This window comes from Dipodomys ordii, unplaced genomic scaffold, assembly GCF_000151885.1.
Source record: "Dipodomys ordii isolate 6190 unplaced genomic scaffold, Dord_2.0 Scaffold3, whole genome shotgun sequence".
Taxonomy (NCBI): domain Eukaryota; kingdom Metazoa; phylum Chordata; class Mammalia; order Rodentia; family Heteromyidae; genus Dipodomys; species Dipodomys ordii.
In genome coordinates, this window is record NW_012267219.1 from 33,248,384 (window position 1) to 33,265,968 (window position 17,585).

At 41.0% G+C, this 17,585-nt stretch overlaps 1 protein-coding gene across 1 annotated transcript in view; it reads left to right on the forward strand.

Annotated features, from left to right (window-relative positions):
- Positions 1–15,549, forward strand: part of Ano4 (anoctamin 4) — a 195,224-nt gene extending 179,675 nt beyond the window's left edge. The window contains exons 23-26 of the mRNA XM_013019853.1: positions 4,730–4,849; positions 9,799–9,904; positions 11,512–11,707; positions 14,806–15,549. Coding sequence (XP_012875307.1) covers positions 4,730–4,849; positions 9,799–9,904; positions 11,512–11,703 — 418 coding nt within the window. The 3' untranslated portion in view covers positions 11,704–11,707; positions 14,806–15,549. The remainder of the gene's footprint in view (positions 1–4,729; positions 4,850–9,798; positions 9,905–11,511; positions 11,708–14,805) is intronic.
- The last annotated feature ends 2,036 nt before the right edge of the window (positions 15,550–17,585 follow it).

Here is a 17,585-nt window from a genome sequence, read left to right on the forward strand (position 1 = left end):
ATATTTTATAAAGGACTAGGAGCATGGATCAAGTGGTATTGTTAGTGCTACAATGCAATTGACCAACTAAAAATATTCCTAGACAATATATAGTAACCAGGTCAATTCCCTTCCCCCGCCCCCAACCCTTGCCACTAAACAGACAAAATGACTGTGTTGTCAGAAAGCCATGGACTGGTTTTTCAAAACATTTTATAAAGATACATAATGGCCTTACAATTATCATGAAGTATATACGTTAAAAGATATCCTTGGATAGTGACATGAATCAAAGCAAATGATCCTAACCAGGTCCCAGTGGCTCACAGCTATATAACCCTAGCTACTTAGAAGGCTAAGCCCTGAATGATCATTCTCATCTTACTCATATTTTTTATTTTTTAATATGTATATCTTATTGTACAGATAGTGTACAAAGGGGTTACAGTTACATGAGCAAGGTAATGAGTCCATTTCCTATCGAGCATTGTTATCCCCTCCTTTGTTTTTCCCTTCCATCCCTTCCCTTTCCACCTCCCCAACTCCTCCCTCCCCACCCCCTCTGAAGTTGTAAAGTTCATTTTCAATATAGTGTCTTATGCAAGTACCTGACATCTTTACTGCAACAAGTGAGAAGTCCCCTTTCTTCTATCCTCCCTCCTCAGCCTGAGAAGCTTCACTTAGAAAGCAGATTTGACTTTAACACACACACACACACACACACCTCATCTTCCTAATTGCCCCTAGCTTTTGCAAATTCTGGTTCCTATTCCTAGGCTGTCGATATCTCAATATCTAAAACCTCAAAGGCCAATTCAAAGACATGATCTGGTGAGATTGATCTGAAATCCAGAGACCTGTGAGGCTTCTTGAAAGCGTGTTGCTTCCTAATGCAACCACAGCTATGCCTTTTTCAGAAATGCACACAGAGGCCATATGGTTTCTGCTGCTGTCTGTGGCTGTCCAGCTATGGCAAGAGGTTGGTGAGCTGGCACATGGACACCACTGGCTCAACTATATACTTTCCTCAAACGTATGCGAAATCTGGGGCTGGGAAGGTGGCTCAGTGGTAGAGCGCTTGCCTTGTATGCCAGAGGCCCTGGGTTCGATTCCTCAGCACCATATAAGCAAAAAGAAAAAAGCCAGAAGTGGCGCTGTGGCTCAAGTGGTAGAGCACTAGCCTTGAGCCGAAGAGCTGAGGGACAGCGCCCAGGCCCAGAGTTCAGGCCCCACGACCGGATCCAAAAAAAAAAAAGTATGGGAAATCTCACTTCCTGGAATTCACCACAGCCTCAACTATTCGACATTGGCAGTAGCTGAGATTCTACTGTGGTGAAAGGGACTCAGGAAAGGTCTAGAATGTTCAGTATTAATAGCTCTTCTTCTCCTATGATGATTGAAAATGAGATGGAGAGAATATGAGAACCTTACGTCCATATTCCATGCTTTGCACCCCCCCCAAGTAATAACCAGACATTAAAGACATGTTTTCCACAGGGATGTGTGATTGGCATTATATGTGGATACTTCATCAACAGATTCACAGATTGGTCCCCTTTATTTTGTGGGATAGAGAATGACAGATATTGTCCATAAAATAGGTGTCTTACTTGAATTTAGATGCTATCAATGGAGTTTTTCAACAGAGAACCAGTAGATAGCAACTTTAATCTCCACCATGCACTAGGCCCATTTTGGGAGATAAGAGTGCAGAAATATTCCATTTCACTCTTGGGCCTGGGTTTTGCCCTTTCCAAAGCACCATCTATTTCCCACTGCTCAGCTCCTGAGAAGGTTGGTAGATTCTGTGTTTCACAACTAGCTCTCCTTCAGTGACAACTAATAATCATCAAGAAGTTGATGTGTTTTCACATCAAGTTTATGGATGAGAGAGCCATCACTCCAAACTGCCCTTTCAAGGAGAGGTAGCCAAGGATTAAGGCATGTTACATACCCACTGGCCATTTGTATTCCCCAATGGGAATAAAGAGGGTAAATCAATAACAAATGGGCCTTTCGGTCTGCCTCATTTTTTTAAGGCTGTGATAAAGTCAGTGATTTCTCTTAAACTAAACAATACACCTAACCAATGTGCTCTCAGAACTGTTTGGGTCTTGACTTTAAAGTTCAGCAACTCAGTATAATCATATCAGACACACTGAAGAGTATCTGAAGAGTCATAAATCCATTCAATAATAATTATGTATTCCCTTCCTGCTAGATACAAAATAAATGAATAATCATTGCTCACATTTATCTTGTTATAGGTTAAGCCTGGTATTTCATGCTGTACATATATCCCCATGATAACACGATGGGGGGACCCAGTTACATGGAACTGGCAATATGGTGGCACATATTTGTAATCCCAGCTACTTAGCATACAGAAACAGGAAGGTCAGAGTTCAAAGCTAGCCTAAGCAAAGTTAGATAGACCTTATTTCAAGAACAAGACAGCTACTCAAGAGGCAGACACTGTTCAAGACCAGCCCACACAAAGTCAGAGCAGGACCCTGCCTTAAAAGGACTGGGGATATACCTCAGAAGGTAAAACACTGCTCAAGGCCCTGAGTTCAACCCTCAGCACTGGAAAAAAATTATATAGGAATAGGTAGATAAGTCAGTGTTAAAACAGCTTGTCTAGCAGGCTAAGTTCAATCTCGAGCAATGCACACATACACAAAGTTGCATAACTTGTCAAGATTATATGACTATAAAGGAGCAGAGGTAACATTTGATCCCACAGACAAACTTTTAGTATTATAATGCACTGCCTGCCAGTACAGAATGGGAAGAAAGCCACATCCTCAAGAAACCTGTTATTACTGGGGAGTCCAGGAAATTGTGTTATTCCTGGTCCATTCACAAGACAATGTCCTGAATATCAAGCACTGTTTAAAGGCATATGTTAAAAGGTATCTATGATTGCTGGGCACCAGTGGCTCACTGGCTCATGAGGCTGAAATCTGAGGATCACGGTTCAAAGCCAGCCTGGGGAATGTCCGTGAGACTCTCATCTCCAGTTACCCACCAAAAAACCAGAAGTGGCGCTGTGGCTCAAGTGATAGAGCACTAGCCTTGAGCTGAAGAGCTCAGAGACAGTGCCCAGGCCCAGAGTTCAAGCCCCATAACTGACCAAAAAATAAAGATGTCTATGAGAGTATTACGTTTATGCCCATCAAGTTTTCATACATTGTTATTTCAGTAAAAGAATGTGTTTAGACTTGAAACAACTTTCTTTGCAGGGGGTGTGGGTAGGTGTACTGGGGTTTGAACTCAAGACCTCACATTTCTGAGCAAATCCTTTACCACTTGAGCCACAGAATTCTTTTTGCTCTAGGTATTTTTCTAGCCTATGGCTCAGGCCAGCCTTGGACCATAGACTTCCTACTTAAGCCTCTCAAACAGCTGGGATTTTAGGCATGAGTCACCATGCCAGGCTACAAGATAGTTTTCAAAGATATAAGAGATTTCTGAGACATAGACTTTTCTTACACATAAACTTTTAAAAACTGCTATTTCATAAATGCAAATATTACTAGAATGATCAATAGACTCATTGGTTCTCTTACCCATTCAATTGAGAAGGATCAATAGGCAGTGTTTAGTTTCTCTCCAGTCACATCAATTGAATTGCATGATTACTGGGTTCCTTTCACTAAGTGGGATTTTGCTAGGTCCTAGGATAAAAGAATATGTAAGACACTAGTTCTGCTGCTCAAAATCCACAGTCTGAAAGAGAAGACGTACACATATATAGCCAACACTTGTACAAGTCATGTGGTAATTGTAAACTAAGTGCCTCAGTGCTTCAGAGAAAGAAGAGAAGGAGGAGAGTTGTGCTGACTGGGGGATTAGGGTATTTTTTCAGGAGTGGATTAGTAGCATTGCTTACTCATATGTTAGCTATTTTTAATCTTTTCTGTGACCAAATACCTGACAGAAGCAATTTAGAGGAGGAGAGATTTATTCTGGTCCTCCTTTTCCAAGGGTTCAGCCCACAGTCTTGGCACTATGTTCCTGGGCCTGAAGTAAGGAAGGAAAAATGGCCTGGCAACAGGAATGTGTGGCAGAGACACTTCCTGGAGGACAAGCAGACACAAGAAGGGACCAAGCACAAGACAACCTCTAAGCACCTCCCCCCAGATACCTACTTCCTCCAGTGATGTCCTAACTTCTAAGGTTTCCAGAACCTTGCAAAATACCCCATCATTTGGGAACCTAGGCTTTAAAACCTGAGCCTGTGGAAGACATTGCATAGTCAAACCCATCACTGAGAAAGGAGTAAGAAATTCCAATAGAAAAGTCAGTCTAGAGAGACCAAAAAAAGGTGTACTCATATATCACATGTAGCATGAGATGTGAGATAAGAAACATCAGAGTCACACTAATCATATTCATGCCATTTTGAATTTCTTCAAGTTTAATGAATATTGACGAGTGAGAGTAAGTATGTGTATATATGTGTGTGTATCTATGTGTTCGTGTGTATGATCACATGATGCTGTCATTTACCTGTTTCACTGAAGCATTGACTGGAGTACTGATGATAATTTTGAACCGGACAGACTAGAACAAAGAAGTAACTTGTTCCTGATTCCGAATGCCTATGGCTTTCAAGTTCCTGTGACAAGACAAGGCACTTGGAATTGTAGAGAATTCTAGGAAGTTGGGTCTTCTAGGAAGTAATGAAAGTGGATGCAGAAAAGCTGACTCAGGATCTAATTATAGAATCTGTATTCTCTCCTAGGTGCATGGTTGGCTATGTGAATGCCAGCTTGTCTGTATTTCGGATTTCTGACTTCGAGAACCGGTCTGAGCCTGAGTCTGATGGCAGTGAGTTCTCAGGGACTCCTCTCAAGTACTGCAGGTACTGGCTCTAGCAAAGGGGTTGTGTACCCTGACAGCTCCTTACAGCTGAGTTAAAGCAGTGCTTCTCAATCTTCACTGTGCTTTATAGTAAAATGATAAAAAATGAAATTCATCAAGGGGAAGTAGGGAATGAAATAAAACAGAAACACTGAAGAAGTTTCAAATAAAATTAGTTAAAAGAGGACCATAACTGGGTCAGTAAGGTTAGTTACAAATCCAGAATTATGAGAAGGCCAATTCTGTGCCCTTGAGGGCCAAAATAATGTTAAATAAAGAAGCAAAGGATGAAGAATAGCCAGGACACTTTTGAGGATATGAGATTCATCTTACATTATGACAGAGTATGAAATTTCAGTGAATAATTAGTGTGGTGGTATTGCAGGTAAATAGAAAATGGGACAGAATTGAGAACTCCAAACACAGAAAAAATCATGTACTATGGTTCCATCTACAAACAGTCCAAAGCAGAAAAAGTAAGTCTTCTACTTAGGAAAATGTGTGCAGGAATGAAACTATAGAGAAAAACAAAAGAATCATTATCACAAAAATTAGAATATAGTTACCTCTCAGGGTAGTTGAAAAATTACAAAATAGTTACCTCTAATATTCTGTGTTTCATCTTGGATGGAAAGTCCACAAGGATTTGTTTTTTCTTTCAAAAGAATAACCCCCTCTTATGCTAGGAAAACAATGTTTATTCAAGCCAGTGAGTCATCCATTCCTTGGGAAATAGATGAAATGCATTACTTAGGCCCAGAGGAAATTTTCCATCTTCCTACATTATAAAATTGAAGTATCATTTTCTAAAAACAACTGAATCACTTAGCAATCTCTCCTCCAAATGTTAGTATTAACATTAAATTAAATAATATTAATGCCATTTGACTACTTAATGCCATCTTTTAAGGTTAGAGAAGTAAAACTTTGATTTTCTTCGCTTTGAAACTGGGCCTCATGTTTGCACAGAGACAGAAGGAAGTCAGAGCACAGGCAGCTGGTTGCTTTGCAAATAAATAAATTGGCCACACCAAAAGCTGAGAAACAGGGCTGGAAATGGAGAACAATCATAGAGTACATGAGACAAGTACTTAGCATGTTAGAGTCCCTATATTCTCTCTCTCTCTCTCTCTCTCTTTCTCTCTCTCTCTCTCTCTCTCTCTCTCACACACACACACACACACACACACACACACACACATTAGAGGGCAACTTATGTTTGAACACAGCTTTTTTCCATACTCTGTCTAATAGAAACACACCAGTGGGGTCATGGGTAAGCTGAAACAAAAATTCAGAGCACTTGCAACTATATTCTGCAAGCCCATAAAAGAAAAGAATTAGAGTACAAATTTTAGATGCAGACCCTAATTGATTGATTTTTGATTGATTGATTGATTATGCCAGTATTGGAGCTTGAACTCAGGGCCTAGTGCTCTCTCTTGGCTTTTTTGCTCAGGGTTGTTGCTCTACTACTTATACCACACCTCTACTTGTATTTTTATTAACAGGGAAAACTTCCCAAAAAGGAATTTTTAGTGGTAGTCAACACTGTTGTATAAAAAGTTTAAGGAGTCACTGAACAACTAAGTTACATTCTAACAAAGTGAGTACCAGGAGGTTGGACCTTGAGGTTTCAGAGAAGGGGAAAATGACTAGAGCAAGGAAAGGTGGGTGAGTGGAGTAATTAATATTGAATGTACACATGTGAAGATGGAGCCAGGTACATTGAAGGGATGAGTGGAGTTAGAAAGACAGGAGAGAATGAGGGAAGGCGTGACATTGATCAAGGTGCTTTGTACTCACAAACTGACATGTTAAATTGAAACCCCTTTGTACTTAAAGATAAATAATAAAAACAAACAGATAATAATAATAAAAGTTTATGGCTCCACTGAGGGTGACTGGAAACTGGGGTCAGTTTGTATATTTTTATAAACATACCACTGACTAAAAATCAGATATATATAGAGAGAACAAAAGTATCTTTCTACCATTATGAAATCCTTACTTGGAATATTTCTGAAATACAGGTATCTAGACATGAACAAAGGGATGCCATTTCTTAACTTAATTGCAGAAAACTTACTAAGTAGCTCCACTTTACAGAAAGTCATCAGAGGGCAGAGTAAGCCGTGTGAACTTATGTTCCTGAACATTCTTCTTCCTAAAAGTCAATGCGTAGTAATTGAACCTGCAATGGGGAAAATGAAGCACAGAATAGCGAGAACAGTGCTTTAGATGCTCTTTTCATCCTTATCACCACAGGGAGTGCCAGCAGTTTGAAGGCACTAATAAATGCAGTTAATTTCAGCACCAGGTATTTATCACTCTAATGACAAAGTAATCATGATATATTATTACTACATATCCATAGAGTAATTAATAATAATGAAGATGGAGACGGTGGTGATGGTAATGGTGACAGCTCATATTTTTCATAGTAACTGATATGTCTCTAAGTTATTCTTCACAGGAGATTATTCTGCTTTTTCATTATATGTAAATCTGTGTTGATCACTGATGATATCTTTATATACAAAATCTGAATTATCATAAACTTTTTATGCAGACACAGTATATCTACAGTACAGAACTATTCAAATCATTAATATTTCCAGAGTGTTCTAAATTTCTGAAATGAATGAAAAAGAGCACAGGGTTTGAGCGCTGGGAAACGTTGACATTAAGATGTCAGTTTTCAGTTTTTTTACCTGTGACAGGGAAAGGGTAATCGCATCGGTAATCACATGGATTAAAGTTTCCAGATCATCCCTTCACCCCAAGTAGGTGCTCAACAGACATGCAGAATTTGATCTTGACATTAGGAAGAACTCTTTAGTTTCTACAAGTGGCAGAAATGCAGTTCAGAAAACTACTACCTTCTCAATCTATAGCTAGACATCAAGTGGCACATACATGTCATCCTAAGCTAGCTGGAAGGCTGAGATAGGGAGGATTTTGGTTATAGAATATTCTGGGCACAAAAGTCTGTGAGACTCCATCTCAATGGAAAGAAGCTGGCCCTAGTGGTACATCATCCCAACTAGATCTGGAAGATTGTAGCCAGGTATGTGCCTGAGTAAGAAGTGAGGCAATGTTGTCAGACACCTTGTATTCATATACTGTTTTGTAGAATGGGAATTTCTTTGTAAAACTACTTAAAAATAATCATTTTAAACAGTGAGGATCTATCTCAAAAATAACTAGCAAAAAGAATGGCTACAGGCATGGATCAGCAGTAAAGTGTTAGCATATCAAGTGTAAGTTCAAACTCCAGTACACACACACACACACACGCACGCACGCGTGCGCGCGCCAGGTGCTGGTTCAAAGCAGCCAACCAGGCAGGAAGTCTGTGAAACTCTTATCTCCAATTAACCACCAGAAAACCAGAAATATCACTGTGGCATAAAGTAGTAGAGTGCTAGCATTGAACAAAAGAGCTCAGGGACAGCACCCAAGCCCTGAATTCAACACCAACACCAAGCAATACTTGAATGCCAACACATGCTGGCTCAGGAGGACCCTGCCTCTTTGCTGGCTCTTGTTTTGTTCTACTGACTCCATTGTAAAATAGTTTTCTCCCTCTCTATCTCTTTCTCTCTTTCCCTCTCTCTCTCTTTCTCTCCCTCTCTCTCTCTTTCTCTCCCTCTCTCTCTCTTTTTCTCTCTCGCTCTGCCCAGTATTTTTAGCTTTAAAAAATAGTATTATAAAGATTTGCAGAGAGGTTACATAAGTCAGATAATGCATACCTTCCTTTTTGAACAATGTCACCCCTTCCCTCACTCTCTCCCAGTTTTTCTGCCATCCCCACCCACAAGTTGTATAGTTGAGTTTCAATATAGTGAACTGTGAGTACTACTGTTACATTGCTTTACCCTTTGTCACTCCATTTCTGTGTTCTCTTACCCTCCCAAACACAGATCAATGAACAAAAGACAAAAACAAAACAAAAATAGCTGCAAAGAAAACCTCTCTTGTTTCCATTTCCTGGAGTTCCATTTCGATAAATATTATTTTATATGGTCAGATGCGCATAGACATTGCATCTTTGTGTTCCTCGCCTGAGTTTCCTCCTTGGGTCTCACTGTGTGAGTGAGTGCCTAGAGTACTATATCATTTATCATATCCCAGTGTATTTTATATCTAGCTTCCACATATGAGAGAAAACATATGCCATTAGTCTCTCTGAGCTTGGCTTACCTCACTTAACCAAACTTTTTGGATTCACTCATCTGGGCTGTTTGCATAACTTAGTATCCCTACAGTTTTGATATGCCAGAAGTTTGAGGCCTTTACCTTCTGTTGGCATAGTAATACTTCATTAGTAATTGTTTTAGCATATATCTTTGTTGATGCATTTTGCTGAGCCAGTTTTGAGCTCAAGTCAGAGGAAGGGTGAGTTCTGTTCAACTTCTATGGAAGATTCCCCAGAGCAGAACAGATAGGATATTCTTTTACCATAAAAAAAAGAAATGCTGGAAACTTGGCACCAGTGACTCACACATGTAACCCTAGCTACTCAGGAGGTTGATAGCTAAGGACAGCAGTTCCGAGCCAGTACAGGCAGAAAAGTCCATGAGACAATTATTTCCAGTAAACTACTCAGAAAATGCCAGGAGTAGCACTGTGGCTGAAATGGTAGAACGTTATCCTTGAGCACAAAGAGGCTCAAGGACAGCACCCAGGTCCTGAGTTCAAGCACCAGAACCAGCAAGAGAGAGGCAGGGGGGAGGGAGAAAGGGGGAGAGAGAGAGGGAAGGAGGGAGAGAGAAAGGGAGGGAGAGAAGTAGAGAGAAGGAGAGGCTGGCTAGAGGAGCAAGCAGTTGATAGTAAAACTTTACAAACATTGGTCCCATAAATGAAGACCATGTCATAAGAATGGGAGAGATTTGAGGATCACAAAAATCCTAGTTTGGAGTGCAACACTCTCCTGTGTCTTTATAGATACCGAGATTACCGGGACCCTCCTCACTCGCTGGTGCCCTATGGCTACACACTGCAGTTCTGGCATGTCCTGGCCGCCCGGCTGGCTTTCATCATTGTGTTTGAGGTCAGTTTTCTCAACCAATTCCTTAATGTTCTTTGGCATACTGAAGTCATGAAGAATAACGATGGGAACTTTCAATGTCCTTACCTTCTTCCAAAAGTGACCTAGTTACATTAAGAAACCTCTTTTTCCCCTGAATTCAAGTATTTGAGTTTTTCAATTAATATTTAGAAATCTATAATTGACGGTTAACGAGCAAGTCAAGAATGATTGGTCCAAAGTCCAATATTCAAGAGTTGTGGAGTGTCTCATTCCCACTCCCATAGATGCTGATTTATCTTATTGGAGATGTGGCTTTGACCAAGCCCATCCAAATGGTTCTGAGTCAGATGTTCAAGCACGACAGTCTAGAAAACATTGGTCTAGGGTTTTCCAAGTTGTACCTCTGATTTCTGTACCATAATGTTTGCCACATTTATCCAAGTACACAGTATACGTGCATTACCTAAGACTCTAAATAGACATGAAAGGTACCTAGCAACTGTTTCTGTTATGCATCAATAAAATCTACCATCTATTTCTTTTCAGTCTTTTAGAAAATTGATAATAAAAGTAGTTTTCACTTCTCACATTCATCATAAATGTGAAGTCTATCTCTTGTCCTGTGGCTAGAGCCACATTAAGACAAGCTGAAGAAGCCTATTGGGTTAGATGAGAAATTTCTTAATATTCAGAGACTCATTAAGCTGCTCATTCCTGAGAATGAGTTCCCCTTTAAAGAAGTTTTTTTTAACATAACACTCTTAAAATTTTTCAGGCAAAATGGAAAGGGGGTCACATTAGTCACATTAAGGTATTATTTGGCTTAGAAGTTTCCATTTCCTTTTAGTACCTTGTTGCTATAATATATATATATATATATATATGGGTATGTGTGTGTATATAGATATATGTAACTATAAATACATGCAAAAGTCTCTCAATCTGCAGAATTGTATGCCATCTATGTGTCACCAAATTACCAAGTTTCAAGTAAAAGGAAGAATACTGTTGCCGCTGAATATTATTTTATTCTTAGTAAATACTTTAGAAAGGGCCTTCTCATTGTTATTCGATATTCTATTGGTCACTAGATACCAATAAGCAGAGGTGGCTAAGTTTACCAAAAGGAAACCTTTTCTTCCTAAAATGACTTTTCCATAAGCCTGATAATTCTTTCAATTCAGATTTGTAAAGCACTTGCCATCTACAAAACCTGTCTGAACACTTGCTTACAATTTTGGAAATGATACTCATTTTACCAGTGAGAATGGAGGGTCAGAGTAGGAGTGAAGGCAGGCATGCAGCTTGCTGAGTTCTGCTCAAAGGATGGGCTTTCTGATTCCATGATACCAATTCTCCCCAGTCTCATTTGAATTCTTTCTGCATTCCCTGTTCACTTTCTCCCCCGGCTCCTCTTCCTCTGCCCTAGATGACATGACCTCAGATGACATTCAATCCTCGACTACCCATCGTCATATCATGTGCCTTCCCTGCCCCCCTCCCAGCTTCAGCTGCTTCCTACACAGCCCAAAGGCCCAGCCCGTTCTCGTACCCACCCTCAAAACTTGTTCCAGGGAAGGTGGATGACAGACCTGACTGTGTTGTGTTCTCCTCTGTTGTGTTTTTAGCACCTCGTGTTTTGTATAAAGCACCTCATTTCCTATCTGATCCCAGACCTCCCAAAAGATCTAAGGGATCGAATGAGAAGAGAGAAGTACTTGATCCAAGAGATGATGTATGAGGCAGAACTGGAGCGCCTCCAGAAAGAACGGAAGGAGAGGAAGAAAAATGGAAAAGCACACCACAACGAGTGGCCCTGAGCAGGTAAGTGAAGCGTGCTGATCTGAAGGCCCTGGAACAGAGCTTACCATTGTCCCAGGACTGGGGATCAAAATAAGCTCCTTAGAAGCTTCCAGAACCACTTTGTTTCTTCAACAATTGCAACTTGATTGTCCCTTCCCACATACCTGCCATTCTTCTCTGCCTTTGTGCTAGACTGGCCTTAGGAACTGGCCAGATGAAATAAACCTTTCTCTCCCTTCTATTCATTCCAGTCAGGCCATTTCCTCATGTCCCCTGGGCAGCATGTCATTCTTTCTGGTAGAAGCCAGCTCTTCCTCTCTCGTAACCTGGCCCTTCCACATCGCTCATTCATTATTGCCTTGCAGGCTGATCCATGCCCCACCATGTCCTCTAAGCACGTTTTCCCAGACTCCTCAGCTCATTGAGGTTCGCCCTAAACTTTTCTGGTTATTATCATCAGTACTACATACACTGAAAGCTTCTAATTGGTAGTGTTAATTTGTGATCTTCAAATAGTTATCAAGCTTCTGCATCCAAATGGTAAGAATTTTTTAGGACACTCTGTGAAGATTTTAATTTTTATTCCTCCAACTACCTCATGTTAGACATGAGGCGCTTAGTACCTGCACACTTGATTCATAAAGGTTGGATGAACTGAGGTTGGGCTATCAGAAAGCTTCATAATATATCCACCCATCCTACTAGAAAGTTCTAAAACTTTCTAGTAAGTCAGTTACTAACTGTGTGGCATTGGGCAAGTCACAAGACTTCTCTTGGCCTCAGTTTCCTCAATGATGAATTTTTCAGATCAGTTCTCTGTTGTGATGCTCTGTGAGTCTAAAATTATTAACAGGAATTATTTCATCATTCTGGTCCTTTAATTCACTCTCCGTAACTTGATTAAAATTAACTTTGAGGGCTGCAGATGACTTGTTAGTAAAATGCCTGCAAGCATTCAAAAGAATTCAAAACCTAGTACTGGGGGGAAAAAAAAACACTTGTGAAAATATTTTCCAAAGTCAGCCTCCAAAGGGAAAAATGACATGCATAAGGTAAAACAGTGGTTTTCACCTTCACTGTACTAATATGTAGCAGATAGCTTTAGCGATGTTAGTGAAGTTGTTTCAGTCTGGCCCCCTCATAAATCTAGAAATTATTTACACATGGGATATGAGGGTGAACTTGAAGTAAAGAAATTGTATCAAAGCCTGGCAGGGCAGCCCTGTAATCCCAGCTACTTGAGATGTGGAAACAGGAAGATGGGGAGTTTGAGACCAACCAGGCCAAGTGATCAAGACTTCATCCCAAACACAGAATGTAAGCGGAGGGGCTAAGGTGTGGCTGAAGTGATGGAGAGCTTGCCTCGTGTGCAGGCAGCCCTGGGGTCAGCCTCCAGTACCATAACAAACAAGCACACCTGCAGGAATAAAAGTGGTGGGGAGATTTTTTTTTCTGCTTATGTGGTGCTGGGGAATTGAACCCAGGGCCTCGTGCATGCAAGGCAAGTGCTCTACCACTGAGCTACCTTCCCAGCCCCATGGTGGGGAGATTTTTAACACTTGGCCCCACAACTAGGGTCCAAAGTAGGCTTTAAAAGAAATGTTTTTAATCTTTAAATAGTGGTACAAAGAAAGTCCATTTGACGGAGCAGTTTATGAATGCAGTGCATCTTGATCAGTGTTACTCCTTCAATATTCTCACACCCCTTCCACCCACCCCTTCTCTTTTCTTAATTTTGTGGTATATGCAATGACTGCATTCATCCTTCTTTCCCCTTTTCATTCATCTTCCCTCTGTTCCCACCCCCCATAGTGCACGTACCCATTTCCTGCTGATGATTTTTGGGGGTTTTGACCTAGTCATTCTAAAAGATTATACTATTTGAGTTTTCCCTAGAGTCTATTATACTTAAGTTAACTCATTTGCAACCACTAGCGTACTGCTCACTCACCATAGCCAAGATATGGAATCAGCCCAAATGTCCCTCACTAGATGAATGGATAAAGAAAATGTGGTATATATACACAATGGAATTTTACTCATCTATTACAAAGAATGATATTGTAGAATTCATACGGAAATGGAAAGACTTGGGGGAAATTACATTAAATGAAACAAGGGTTGCATGGATTCCCTCATGGATATACATAGGTAGATAGGATGTGACATCACTACAAGTGAGAAATGTTTTCTCCTACTTAGTAGTTTGACCATTTCTCAGATCTGTTATTTGTGGCTGTGTGGCTGTGGGAAAATGGCTTAACATATGCCTATTGGGCAGAATGTACGTGAAGCTCACAGAAGACAGTGGATCTGGGACATTAGCTGAGCAATACAGTGTCGTAGAAAACTACCTGGGATATTTGTATGGTTGTCAAGTGTCGTGTTATAGTCTGCCAGGTTCTACACCTGGCTCTTCCACTCTTACCTGTCTGATCTGTGGCATGGATTCTGTTTCCACCATTGCAAAAGTAAAGAAGTTGGAGGAGACAGTGCTTGAATAGACATTCTGGCTTTAGCCTGCTTTGCCCCCAAGCTCCTGGGCCCTAACATTCTAATAATGTTCTAAACACCCCATCTCTAGCTTGAGCCATTTCATGGAGGGAAAAGGCTGGTTATATCCACATGGCTTTGGTAGGCTAGAAGGCAAGCATTGCCACAGAATATTGCTCCCTCAGAGTTCCAGTGGTGGAGATGCAGGCGCACTTGAATGGCATGGGCTGCACTGGGCGGCAGAGCTAGTAACCCATCCTGGGAGTTTCTTCTGACCTCTACCATTACTGACTGCATTCTTCTCATTTCTCATTGTCAGCTCAGAAACATTGTGTACGTGTGTGTGTGTGTGTGTGCCTGTGTGTGTGTGTGTGCGTGCACGCGTGCATGTGCATGCGTGCATATATGTCTCTATCCCCTACTAGTTGGTAAGATGTCATGTTGCTTGAGACCGCCTTTCTAACTCAGTCAGTTCATCGACAAAGCAGACTTAATCATATTCACACCATACCTGACTCCATTTGGAGTTATACGTTGTCTGAATCCCTCTAACACATGGTAAGCACAAACCACTCCTTATCCAGCTCGGGTATACAAGATCTTGATGCATTCTTTTTCCTTTTCAGGTAATAGTTCATTTTCAGGCCAAGGACCTGACTTTTGTTTACTTCTCCCAGCTGTGCAAAAGCACATTTAAACGAATGACTAACAATGCAACCACAGTGCATGCTACAGACACCGGCAGCGCCCCGGGCAGGTCGGCAGCCAGTGGAGGACTGACGGCGGAGCGGAGCCCTGCTGCTGAGACACCTGCTGCCCTCCAGCACACAATTGCTATCTATCCATTGACCATTCTTGACAAAGACAAGCATGCACCTTCTGGGCAGTTCCATTCTCCAGTTTTTAAAACCAAGGGGGAACTTGTATACTGGGCCTGTTTTCTCAGCCTGTTTGCTACCTTTTTTGCATTCTACCCCATGTGAATTTTACAGACTCTGGGCTAACAAGGGTAATTTGGACACCTGGACATACATTCTTAGAATGTGATCATGTCCTAACTCTCACATCACCAAATGACACAGAAATGACCCTGTTTACAATGTTTTCTTTCTTTTTTTTTTAATTTCAGATCTTTCTGAGGAGATTATTATATATGACATATCTATAGCTATGTGTATGGCCATAGATGTATTTCTGTGTGTACATATGTATAGTCATGTATTCTGACATATGTACATACAATTACAGAGATATATTAAATGCATAGAAACCCCTGACTTGTACATAGCCAAAAAGTACTGACACGAATGACTAATTTTCACAGTCAAATAGTCATCAACATGAAGCCATGGTTAATGCTTGTATACTGTGAGGCAATAAAATTGAAAATAAATTTATGCATATGGAATATTTTTAGTTGGTGCTTCTGACATTCTGTTGTATTTTTTTTCCCTCATGAAATAAGAGCAAGTATGGTGGAGTGCAATCTTAGCACTGTAGCACTCCCACAATGCACCAAGTGGCCTCAGCCTTCAGGGGGACTATACTTCTTATCCTCGCCTGACTGTTACCTTTCCAGGGAACCACGCAGATTAACTGGACAGCACTCTGAAGATCTTGAAAAAGGCCATTAGTACAGTTTGTGGGAGGAAGTCTGGAGTATAATCAGTGATACTTAGAATGATTTTATGAGCCAGCCTATTGATATGTTCTGGTAATACTAGAAAAAGGGCTACCCATCTGGGGAGAGGAGGGAAGTATTTTGTAGAATCTTTTCAAATTTTTATTTATTTTTACTTTGTGTATTTGAGGTGTACAACATGATGCCTTGATATTTGTATGTGTATACATGTATGTTTTATGTATGATCACCAATGCCAAATTGACATGCCTATACAATATTAGTATGCTTTCTGTCCCAATATCAACATACCTGAGGTTGTGAACTTTATACAGAAGTTTATTTCACCCATTGTTTGGGAATGTTCAAGGTCAACTGGATCCACTAATTTGGCCTCTGGCAAAGGAAAGACTAGTTGTAATACCACAGAGCAGAGAACAACAAAAAAGGGAAATGTCCATGTGGAGGAGGAAGAGAGAGCACATGGGAGGACGGTAAGATGGGAAGCCAGAGATTCAGGGGTCGGGACTCAGTCTCACAGCAATCACTTGGGGCCCCCTGAGAACTGTATTAATATCTTCTGATGAGTGAACTACCTTTCGGTAGCATCTACCTATCAAAAGTTCCACTGCTTCAACACTAACACACTAACCTTCGGGGAACACATTCAGACCCTAGCAAGTCACCTTCCACAGCTGCCTCTGTGTGTGCGTGTGTGTGCGTGTGTGTGTGTGAGAGAGAGAGAGAGAGAGGGACAGACAGACAGACAGACAGACCTAAACTATGCCAAGTAAGGGAGGGAAGAGTGCCTCACACTTCTTGGCTATGAACCACATGAGCTGATTCTCAAGGACCTCGGGCCCCCTGTGTTGATAATAGTGGGTCAGTGGCTCTGGGTCAGTGGCTAAGAATGAAATACTAACCCTAGTGGGGCCAAAAAGAAGGACCTGCACTTTGTGGACATTGCAAGACAAGAGGCCATTCACAGAGTTGGCGTTTCAGCCAGTGGGTAAGAAGTCTGGGAAGAGGAATTTCAAAAGAAAGACTCAAGAGATGAAATGCAGAGATGCTCAAACTCAAGATGGACTCGGCTTGAGTCCATCTGCCAATGCTCCACCCCGCACACCATGGCCCAGTCACTCCTGGGATCTGATGCATCCACCACCACTTTCTTATACCCCAGTTCAGAGGAGGCATTAAAAGCTTTCTTGTGTGGTGGACCATGAACACTCAGAGGAAGGTAGAGGACCACTCAAGGCACTGGTCTAGAAAAAAAAGCAAGCACCTATTCAGTACCACTTTCTACCTAAGGCAGTTCTGTAACCAGAAACTTGTTTCTGCCTGTGGAATTCCGCCTTTGCAGTTCCTAGTGCCTCTGGTATTACATATGAACTACACAATTCTCTTTCCTTCCTCATCCTTTCCTTCCTTCCTCTACTTCCTTACTCTTCCGTGCTTTTGTTGCCATTACCGTAGTGAATGCACTTACTCATTATCTTTGATTTTAGCACAAAACAAGTGGAAACTATCTTAAAATTTCTTTTAAATGTGGGTAGTGAAGATGCAAAGATCCTTAACAAGATTCTAGCTAACAGAATCCAGAAACACATTAAAAAAAATACACTATGACCAGGTAGGCTTCATCCCAGAGACACAGGGATGGTTTAACATACGTAAGTCAATAACTGTAATCCAACATATCAACAGAGCCAAGGTCAAGAATCACATGATTATCGCCACAGATGCAGAAAAGGCCTTTGATAAAATTCAACATTCATTCATGCT